Source organism: Phalangium opilio, unplaced genomic scaffold (assembly GCF_054372755.1).
Source record: "Phalangium opilio isolate 3A_F unplaced genomic scaffold, DU_Popi_V2 ptg000013l_1, whole genome shotgun sequence".
NCBI classification, from domain to species: Eukaryota; Metazoa; Arthropoda; class Arachnida; order Opiliones; family Phalangiidae; genus Phalangium; species Phalangium opilio.
Genome location: NW_028324148.1, coordinates 4,793,246 through 4,804,611, shown reverse-complemented (window position 1 = coordinate 4,804,611; position 11,366 = coordinate 4,793,246). Strand labels below are relative to the sequence as shown.

Sequence of the window (11,366 nt, the reverse complement as noted above, 5' to 3'; positions counted from 1 at the left end):
AAGTGACAGTCTTGTTTGTAATAAATAGTTCAAGAACGCAGACGGTATTTCCTGGATGTTTCACTATGCAAAATGGTCTTATAATTAGAAGAAGAATAGTAAAAAAATCACTTTATTGTCCTCTTCATCCTCCCTTTGAGGGCTAGGGGATGTCAAATAAAATATCAAGCATAATTAAAGCTGAAAGTGACTGTCTTGTTTGTATTAAATAGTTCAATAAAGCACACGAGCATTCTTCAATTTGAAACTCGAAGGAAGTCTTGTTATTTGAAAATTTTCGTCCAAATTTTATAAATATTTTTCAACTTTTAACTAGTTATCAATAATGATATTAATAGTTATCCAAAATTTCTTTAAAAAGGCTAGTTTTCTTTCCTACACAATAAAAGTCTTAAAACACAAAATGGCCTAATATCCCAATACCTCCCAAAGTTAGTATTTTTGCCATAGAAAATAAACGAAAGGAGTAGCAGACCAGCAGCGCAGAGAGACCAACTTCAAGTGTTTACCGTTCGGGTTCGTTTTAGCTGTTAGCTGTTATTTTCAGTTATGATCATTGTTACTGGCATTCGTTTTGTTTTTTTTTTTCATTTAATTTTTAGGTTTTGCCATCGGTAGCTTTGAACGTCAGTTGTGAAATACGCCTTTGCCCATTTTTGGTTGCGGTCGGCTTTATTATAAAGCCTCAACAGAGATAGATTTAATTTTAGAGGTAGGAATAGAGAACGGTTAGCGTTTAATTCAGTCCGACTCAGAGCCCAGTATAGAGCCCCTCCCTCCAACAGGTAATAAAAAGTTTAAAATTTCAGATTGGCTCACTTAAACTAGTTTTTTATGACGTTATTCCTTTTAACTTTTGTCGCTTTGACACGCCTCTTCTTTCATACCCCTCCTTTCCGTGGAAGAGGGTCCGGGAATTTGACGCGCTCCTAGATTACTCTATTCTCTATTCCCACTTCTAAAATTAAATCTATCCCTGGCCTCACATTTGCGATAAACGCGGGAGGCTATAGCCAGCCTCAGGCTCCGTTTAAAGAAGCTCAATCGCGTAGCGAACATTCCTAACATAGAAGCCCTCTTCTCTGAAGTTGTTTCATGTATGGAATAGTCGAATTTGTCTATTTGAAGGGATCTCGTGCAGTGCATATCCCATCATGAATGAGATTTTGACTGGGCTGAAGACCCAGACGTAATTAATATGAGTTCTAAATATTATGATATCATGGCCCAAATAACAATATTTTCAAACCGCTTCTCCTCTTCAAAAGACGCGAGTTTTCCCTTAGAGAGGGTGAAGTGGAAAATTAAGTGATTTTATTTATCGATTCTTCTACTAATTATAAGACCAGTCTGTATAATGAAAAATTTAGGAAATACCTCCCATTGATTTTAATATTCAAATTAGGCTAAGATTTTAAAAATAATTTTAAATAAGAACCTCCGACCAATCGCGTAACGCCGTGCCTTTTTGTTAACAAAATTCTCGTGGCACGTTCCATGTCTCGCGCCACAATTTTCACATCGTGCAATTTTTTTCAAATCTCGCCATAAATTGATTCAACACGGAGCGTTCCAAGAGAAAATTGTTGATAAAAAGGCGGGGCGCTACGCGATTGGTCGGAGATCCATATTTAAAATTATCCATGAAATTTCAAGCTAATCGTAGTTTAAAAATCGTTCGGTGTTATTTCCTGGAGGTTTCACTATGCAGATCGGTCTTATAGAAGAATCAATAAAAAATTACTTTATTTTCCACTTCACCATCCCTTTAATGAACGTCTGATTTGTTTCAAAGTATTGCGCCACAAGACCAATCATATATATACGCATAAGGTGCCATAACATCTAACAAGCATTATTACGACAAAGATTCGATACTCGATGATGAATTATCGCCACTCTAACCAAGTTTGCCAGATTTTGAATAAAGGCTGATTACTCGCAGACATGGGCGAACCCTCTGCCTCTCCCACTCCCACTCCTCAAAGTTTTTTTAGCGGGGAACGAGTAGCTCACTCCAACCGACTTTCCATAGTAGGCCTTTCCAGTAAACCTCGCTCCTTTCCCAAACAAAACATCATTGTAACTTTTCACTCCTCTCACTGCTCATTTTATCTCGGAGTTTTAATAAACCTCCTCTCATCTCAATTAAGATAAAAATTAAAATGTTTCACTCCTCTCACTGCTCATTTTATCTCGTAGTTTTAATAAACCTCCTCTCATCTCAATTAAGATAAAAATTTAAATGTTTCACTCCTCTCACTGCTCATTTTCTCTCGTAGTTTTATTAAACCTCCTCTCATTTCAATTAAGATAAAATTAAAAGTTTTCCAATCATCTCACTACTCGTTACTAAACCTCCACTCATCTCATTCTCAATTAAGATAAATTACCATTAAGATAAATTCGATTAAAACCTAGGCCCAGCAAAACTTCCGTGTCACTGCAATAATTATGGCAACACTTATTGCAACATATGCTTTTGAGCTTCATTAGTTGTTGAATCAGAATAAGACTTGTAGTGTAAAGCCCGACTACCTATTTTGTCCAGAAACTTCCGGAAAGCAGTGATTCTTGAACGATAAGCCTGAAGACGAAGCCGCTGTAGTTCTACCTTAGTTTTGATAAGGTCCTACACTAAAGCAAACTTTGTTTCTCGATTTATTTTCTAATTTTGGCATTAATTTAAACTAAGTTTAATAAGTATTACCCAATAAAAAACAGCTCGTCAAGGCACGCCACTGGTGAGAGAAGCGGAAACTGTCAGTGTCAAAATTTTCTTCAGCTTAACTCTCACACTTGGTTTATTCTATTGAATCTTGTGTACCAGCGTTTCCCACACTACCAGCCTAGCAACGTTCCTCGAACATTATCAAAGTTTTGGTTCAGCCAATAAGCATTCGTTTTTCACTAGGCTACGTGACTGTAGCCTGTCAAATACGATTTGTGCTTACAGCATGTTCAAAGCTAGAGAGCCGTGTCTCCACCTCTATGAATCACTAACCTTCGCCTTGGCTTAAAAATAAACCCCCGTTACTATTTCAAAGCACAGTAATGTTTCTTTATTTCCCTTCCTTGTCTCCCTAACCCACACCCAGAAACAGTGGAGAGTTTCTGATTTTCTCTCCTCTCCAAAAGCCTGAAAGAAGGAGAGAACCCCCTCTCCCAAAACATTTTCCGTCCCACTCACCTCTCACACTCACGAGCCATTGCTAAACGTTTGGTTTTCAAACTCACCCCCTTTTACACCCCTTTTACGCCGCCCGTAAAAACTCGCGCTCTTTTAAAATTTGTATTTTGAATTGGCCAAGAGGTTCACTCCAATGTTTCATGATATTAAATCGTGGCACTCATTTTCTTGCCTTTTTTTGTTATAGAGGCCTACCACTCCCACTCACCCTCCACTCACAATAGTATAATTTCTGATTCTCTCCTCTCAAAACGCTCATTTCGCTCCAAAAGGAGAGGAGAGCGCCCATGTCTGATTACTCGTGACCTATTCATCGGAATTTAATTTGGTGAACACTTTTCAAATATGAATCGACCCCAAGGAATCCGAAAATCGCATTTATATCCTCGAGAAATCAATATTTTCAAAGTTGATAATTTTGACATTTCCGGTTTCCGGTATAAGTATGCAAAGGACAACTTTGGAACGGGTAAAATATGAAAGAGGAATGCAAAACTTTTATAACGCACTTTATTCCAGAGCGCTAACTCTAATAGTTTTTGAATTATAGTAAAATATGTGCTAAAAACGCAACGCGCAAAGACTTCTTTAACAGTCTGTACCTTTGACTGTAGTGAACACATTACGCAGAATCTTTTATAGCCCTGCCAAGGACAGTGCTAAAATAATTGCGCGTAATCCGTGATCAGTCTAGAGACACTCTGAGACTGTTTAGTGCCTCGAGAAAAAAATGCTTCGGTTTATTTGAATTTTTTTTTCGGTTAACGTACGGATGTGGAACTATTCTGTATCCAAAGGTAGTTGCAAAATTATTTTTTAATATAGGTTTATGGAAATTGCCGCCCAGCGTATCTATTATGTGTGGCTCTCTCCAGATTCAATTTTCTCATTGTTTCCAATTGGAAAGGAAAGCAAAAATCATTCGAATTTTGCCATGAATTTCTTTAAAGAGGTAAGGTTTTCTAAATCTCTTTCACTATAAGGAAATAGACATTGAGTTTCAACTTTTATTAAACTTGAATACTGTGGGTAATGAACACGCTTTTGAATATTAGATAGAAAAATGTGAAAAGAGCTCACTAGTCATAATTTGAAACTCTTTTCACAAAAATTTGAAAGACACACAAAAGTTAAAAACAAGGTTGAAACCCCAATAATTGCATGAAAATACATTCCAAAGTGGTCTTCTACTATGATATCTTCGCCTTGACAAAGACAGTGACCATTGGTCTACCTGCAGTTTAAAAATATCAATCTTAGATATAATTGGTGGATCTTAAAATGAAGAGAAGCCATCTAGGCCATAATATGATCATTATAGCGTCTCTGAGAATTCTGAGATAACCATTGTACAGAATGATTTCACGTTACTATTCTTCTCGCAAGGAGATAGTGTGTACTTTCCGACAGCTCACAGTCAGTATCTTTTATAAAGGCTAGTTTTAACCAACCATAGTTTCACGGAAGCCTAAAAATAAATAAGCAAAAGTCCTCAAAGCTGACCAAAATTACGTCTATGACGTCACGTATTCTTCGCTTCCTATTGCTCACCACTTTCCTTTCCCAAAAAAAATTCTGAAAGATAGAAACCTAATTCCGTGCTTCTTGACTAGAAAATGCGAAAATATGCGGCAAGTTACCTTCGAAAATAGTCGCAGAACTCCGATTTCCTCAAGTTTTTTGCCAATGGAAACCACAATTTATTTTTGTTCCATATAGTATCGTTTATTTGCTGACAATATAGCTCATGGAAATCATTTTAGGTTTTGGACGAGAGACGAGAGAAATTTTTGAAAAAGATTGAAGTTGAACAAGCAGAAGAGCGGCCCTGTTTCTTAGATCATTTGATATCCCATCAAATGGAAAACATAGAATCATTCTCTGACGAGGAAATCATTCATGAATTGCAAACTATCGTTCTACCTGTAAGTAAAAACAGCATGTGTCATAGATATGACTTAAGTTTATTAAAGCTACTTATAATAATTGAAGATCCAACTTAGAAAAAATCAACAAGTTTTATTTCAAGAAAAAAACGTTCATCCTTATCCATGTAAAGCAAGAAGTCAACTGCTCCTTTAAAATATTTCTTACTTTTTCAATACACAAGTACAATAAAAAAAAGGGGGGAGGGAAACCCCCAGCTAGGGGGTTCCAAAATGTTTCCATCTTCTATTCATACGGCCCGGTGTTTGCCGATATACCCTTGCACCTGAGCAGTCCAACAATACAAAAACTCTTGAAAGCGAAGAAACATTTCTTCCGAAATAGATTAAGGAAAAGTTATTTTTCCAATTTCCCAAAAGCATATTAACTGCTACGCTAAGTTGCGACAAACTGCCCGCCGATAAGTTTACTATAACTTATCTCTCTGAAGTTACGTTATCCATAATCCATACGTTAAACAATTTCCATGAACCAAATTTAAAGTTACATAATTTTATCAATCAACAAAAAAAACCATTTTTTTTTTCATACTTTTAAAATATCCATTCCTTTAAACGGAACATTCCTAAACGGAACATTCCAAAGGACACAAAAGTTGGATTGGTCTACGTAATTTGTTTCCATTAGCCAACTTAACCACGCAAGATCTTATTTTCTTATCTCTACCTATGAAAACTTCATCTATCCTAGCCATTTTCCAAGTTAAACGTGGGGCTAACCGCTCTTGAATTAAAACCATATCCCCTACTTTTAGTTCATGAGTTTTCTTTAATTGTTTTCTTTCGTTGGCTGTTCTTAATTGTAGAAGATACTCATTTCTCCAACGGTTCCATATTTGATCAAGTAAAGACTGACGATACTTTAATCTCTTATTAAGCTCTTGGTTTGTCGCGGATGTGGGTTCTGTTGTTTCAAATTTTCGAGAGGGTAGTGAAGTTGTTCTTGTTCCCAATAGGAAATTGTTCGGAGTTAATGGGGAGGGTTCATCAGCGTCATTGTAAACAAAGGTTATCGGTCTTGAGTTTAAAATAGACTCCGTTTCAATGAGTAGCGTTTCTAATTCTTCATATTTCAATGAAGCTCGACCCAGTACTTTTTTGAGCGCTAACTTGGTTGACTGTATGAGACGCTCGTAAAAGCCACCATGCCATGGTGCCTTTTCTACTATTGGTTTCCACGTAACTCCGCGATTACCGAAATAATCTAAGACTTCTGGGTGTTTTAAATTTTTGTAAATTTCTTTTAAATCTGATTCTGCTCTTTTGAACGTTTTAGCGTTATCGGAGTAGATTACACGTGGCATGCCACGACGCGCTATGAAACGCCTAAACGCCAATAAAAATTTCTCTGTAGTTAAATCACTAACTAGTTCTAAATGTACTGACCGAGTAACCGCGCACGTTAGAAGCGCGATATAGCACTTTATTGTAGTTCTTTTGCCCGTTTGTACGTAAAGTGGTCCTCCAAAATCTACTCCTGTTATTTCGAAACTTTGTGCTTGGGTTATTCGGTCTTCTGGCAAAGGTGCTACAGTCATCTGTGCTGGTTTTGATGAAAACCGCTTACAAGTTCCGCAACGCTGAATTATTCTTTTGGCCATTTGACGACCTCGCGTTATCCAATACTTTTCGCGTATGGACGTTAATATGTCGCTTACGCCAGCATGCATCTTTGACTTATGGTGGTACCACGCTATTAGTTCAGAGAGACGACTTTTTTCGGGTAAGATCCAAGGGTGTTTTTGGCGATACGCAAATTGACTTTTGTCAAGACGACCTCTCAATTGCAAAAGTCCGTCCTTGTCTAATTGAGGTCCTAAGTTCAGAATTTTTGAATTATTTGCCAACGGTTGATTACTTGTCAATCTGCTAATTTCATCAGCGAAGTATTCACTCTGTTCTTGTTTAATAAGCGTTTTCTCGCCTCTTGCAATTTCCTCCGCATTCAGTGGACCTTTTATTTTGTCTTTTGGTTTTCGACAATTTTCAATAAATCTCCAAATCCAAGCAACCGTCCTAAGAACCCTAAGAAAGTTACTAAATCTTGATAAATCAATTAACAAGTCCTTTGGTTTGCAGATTAGAGGAGCTTGAAAACTTGACAACATTTCTTCTTTGACGTCTTCTGAACTTGGTTCTTCAAAGCTTGACATAGGCCATTGTTCTTCTTCTAATTTTAGCCAGTTAGGTCCTTCGAACCACAATTGGTTTTCTATTAATTCCATAGCCCTTTTTCCTCTGGTAGGCATGTCCGCAGGGTTCTCTGATCCTTTTACGTGATTCCATTGGCTAATTTCTGTCAAACTGTGAATCTCTGCCACTCTATTTTGCACGAAAGGCCTATAAATTCTAGAAGAGCCCCTGATCCAATATAAGGCGATTGACGAGTCCAACCAAAAACATACTTTATCTATCTTCATATTTAGATTTGTTTGCAAATAATTCGCCAGCCGAGCTCCTATTAAAGCTCCCATTAGTTCAAGTCTTGGAATTTTCATCTCCTTTATTGGGGCAACGTGTGATTTGGAAGATATAAATGCTATATTTATTTCTTCGTTTGTTGTTACGAATCGCAGATAAGCCGCTGCCGCGTATGCCCTTTCACTCGCATCGCAAAACACGTGAAGCGATATTTCTTTAATTAAGCATTCTTTAGTTCCATTAAAATAATGCCTGCCAATTGATATCGAGGATATATCTAGTAGCTCTCGGCACCACTTGTCAAACGTGTGTGCAAATCTTGGATTCAGTTCTTCGTCCCATTTTTTATCTTCCTTCCACAAGTCCTGAATAAGCAACTTTAGCCTTATTACATAAGGAGACAAAAATCCAATTGGATCAAAAATCCTGGCTACGGTTTGCAATACACCTCGCTTGGTTCTGGGTACATTGCTTATAAATTCCTTTACCGACGAAAGATCAAAAATAAATTCATCGTTTCTCGAGTCCCATTTGAGTCCCAAAACCTTCTGTACTTTTTCCGTTGACTGATTAAAATCGATGGTTGAATTTTCCACGTAGTCCTGTCCTTCTTCACGCCATTTATCTTCTAATTCCTTTGAATTTGTGGTCCATTTTCTAATATTCATTCTTGCTTCTCTTAAGATTAGCTTCACCTCTCTTGCAATTATTGCAGCTTGTTCCACATCTGCAGCGCCAGAGACCAAATCATCCACATAAAGTCCATCTTTTAATTTCTTGCATATCTCTGGTTTACTTTCTTCATACTTTGCAATGTGATGTCGGAGAGTTGCCGCAAGAAGAAACGGACTCGATTTTGCTCCAAAGGGAACGCGTGCTATTCTCATCGTTTGAAATTCAATTGATTGCAGGTCATTCATCCAAAGAAAAAGTACAGCATTACGATCTTTCGGGTTCAGCGAGATTTGGAGAAAAGCTTTCTCAATGTCTGCTGTAAAGGCTATCTTGTTTTCGCGAAACTGTAACAATACCTTCAATAAATCTGGGTTGAGATTTGGGCCTGAAGAGAGGCAGTCGTTTAAACTGGGCGCTCCCTGTGCGCATGACGATCCATCGTGTACGATACGTAACTTTGTGGTATCATGATCGGGCCTTATTACGGGTTGGTGAGGTAAGTAAAACCTAGGTCCATCTAGATTTGTTTCTTCATTAACTACCTCTATAATTCCTTGATTCAATTGTTCCTGAATTACTGCCCGGTAATTTTCATACAGTCCAGGGTCCGATCGAAAGCGTTTACGTAATTTTTCTGTGCGCCGTACCGCAATGTCGTAGTTGTCCTTTAAATACTCCAAATTTTCGTTCCATGGCAAACATGTCATCTTGTTTAATGGTATTGTTGAAATTGTGCAATACTTCTTCATCCAAAATTTTCTTAGGCTCAATTTCTCGTATGCCTAACGAGTCCAGCTCCCAAAAGGCTTTAATTTGACAGGATGCCTTTTGTGCTTCCGTTATGATTAAGGCCGTTGTTACAACGTTTTCTGCGATACAAAGAGAGGGTGCGGGACCCCTCCCTTGAATTGTCCACCCAAAAATAGTTTCAACCGCTGCTAATCCCTTTTGCAATGACTGAACGTTTCCAGTGTTTATTTCCCAAAGAAAATCCGACGCGAGAAGTAAATCTAACTCTCCTGGTTCCTTTCCTACATCCTTGGGTTCTTCAGCTAGCTGATATCCTAGTTCTGTTAACTTGTTAACTTGTCCCTCATCTGGTAACGTAATTACACCACTACAAATGTAGGGTATTTCGCAAGCTTGTACTGTTATTTGTAAGGATGGGTCTTTTGTATTTTGAAGGTTCACTTCTACTATACGCGTTACTTTTGTAGTCGGGTTAGGATCTCCAAATCGATAAGAAGCCAAATTTTCTTCACCCACCTTTTTCAAATTCAATCGTTTAGAAACGTCTTCTTTAATGAAGGTTCTCTGAGCCCCGCCATCAATTAGAATTCTAGCTCTTAAAGAAGGGCCTCTTGTTCCATTGCTAAGGTTCACTTGCGCTGTTTGTAAATATATTTTTCTTCCGGAAATACTTGGGACTAAGTTAGTCAGTGCAGCTGACTTTTCAGATGTAGCGTGCGTTTTTAATTCAGTTGAAGACGCGGTACTTTCTCGTTCGATTTCTCTGTTAGACGCATGAACCTCTTTCTCCCTCATTTCTTCCCTTTTTTCACAAAGAGTAAAATGATGCCTGCGACCGCAGTATTTACAAGTTCTACGCCAATTTTTGCATCTTCTTGAAAAGTGATTATTTCCGAGACAAATAAAACACCGTTTCTTTTCATATATTTTACTCGCTCGTTCTTTCGGGGTGAGTTCTTCGCAGGTATTTTCCCCGTGTTCTTTACTCTCACAGTATAGACAGGCGCGTTTTTCTGTTATCACGTTCAAATTTGCCGCGGTTGGAATTTTATTTTTGATGCCGCTAAACACTTTTGCCTTTACTCCCGTCGTTTTCATCCCAGTTTGATCGTGGCTGCCCGCCGTTTCTAGTGACTTTCCTAGTGCATAAGCCATTTCTCTGCTCTCTACTTCTCGTTCTATAAATTTTAGCAGTTCCTCGCCGTCCATTGTTAGCTTTGCTGCCTTTCTTTGACGGGTGTAATCTAAAGCTATATCGCTAGGAATCCGTTCTAATAAGATATTCCATAAAAATCCGCTGAACGATTTTATATCTTCTCCTAGTGCTTTAAGGCTTCTTACTTCAATCTCGCATATATCATACAATTTTCTTAATGCCACGACATCCGATGAGCGTTTTACCGATGGTAAATTAAGAAGATTGCGCCTATGGTTCTGGATTATAGTATCTGTTTGACCAAAGCGATTTTTCAAAGTGATAATGGCTTCATCGTAATTAGCGTCCGTTAAATCATATCCCGTTATAGCGTTTAAAGGTGGTCCCTCGAGATAAGATTTTAAATACGTCAATTTAATTGACTTAACAATATCTGTCCTATCATGCACTGCAGTACTATACTGATTCCAAAAATTTTGCCAAAGGGATATGTCCCCATTAAATTTCGTCATATATATTTTTGGTAACTTAACTGTGGTATTGCTGCTGACTTGCTGTTGCGCACTACCGCTGGCTCCAGGGTTTGAAGGAGCCTTGCTACACAGTTCTAGTGCGTGTTTCACTTCCGTAGCTATGTCCGCTATTTTTTCACTATACTTGTAAGCCGTTTCTAGTTCCGATTCAGCTTCTTCAGCGTCCGTTATTTGGTCGTAAATTGCATTGTCCAAATCAGATATCATCTCTTCTTTTTTCTTTACCACACTAAACTGAGATTCAACAAATTTTAAGTCCGCGTTTTCACCGCTATCAAGTTCTTCCTTGATATGATTTATTGTACGAGTGACTAATGCTTTAATCGTCCCGCGCTTTCTTCGCAACGATTCTAAAGTAGCCATATTAATTCAGTTCCGATTAAGTCCACTTAAGTTGCAGAGCAATTTCACGTATCTAAAGTCCACTAATTGTCCCGGGTTTCGGCACCATAAATTGTCATAGATATGACTTAAGTTTATTAAAGCTACTTATAATAATTGAAGATCCAACTTAGAAAAAATCAACAAGTTTTATTTCAAGAAAAAAACGTTCATCCTTATCCATGTAAAGCAAGAAGTCAACTGCTCCTTTAAAATATTTCTTACTTTTTCAATACACAAGTACAATAAAAAAAAGGGGGAGGGAAACCCCCAGCTAGGGGGTTCCAAAATGTTTCCATCTTCTATTCATACGG

The 11,366-nt window shown here is 37.9% G+C and overlaps 2 protein-coding genes across 2 annotated transcripts; one reads left to right on the top strand and one right to left on the bottom strand.

Annotated features, from left to right (window-relative positions):
* Positions 1-3,931: 3,931 nt before the first annotated feature.
* LOC149707895 (uncharacterized) lies at positions 3,932-5,272 on the top strand. Its single transcript, XM_089863829.1, has 4 exons — positions 3,932-3,987; positions 4,066-4,142; positions 4,954-5,115; positions 5,183-5,272. Exons 1-4 carry the CDS (start codon positions 3,963-3,965, stop codon positions 5,270-5,272), a joined length of 354 nt encoding a protein of 117 aa, XP_089719955.1. The 5' UTR covers positions 3,932-3,962.
* A 430-nt stretch (positions 5,273-5,702) lies between these two features.
* On the bottom strand, positions 5,703-11,034 carry LOC149707894 (uncharacterized). The gene is made up of 2 exons (XM_089863828.1): positions 8,880-11,034; positions 5,703-8,809 (listed from the first exon to the last, which is right to left on the bottom strand). The coding sequence occupies exons 1-2, from the start codon at positions 11,032-11,034 to the stop codon at positions 5,703-5,705; spliced, it is 5,262 nt and encodes a 1,753-aa protein (XP_089719954.1).
* Between the last annotated feature and the right edge of the window lie 332 nt (positions 11,035-11,366).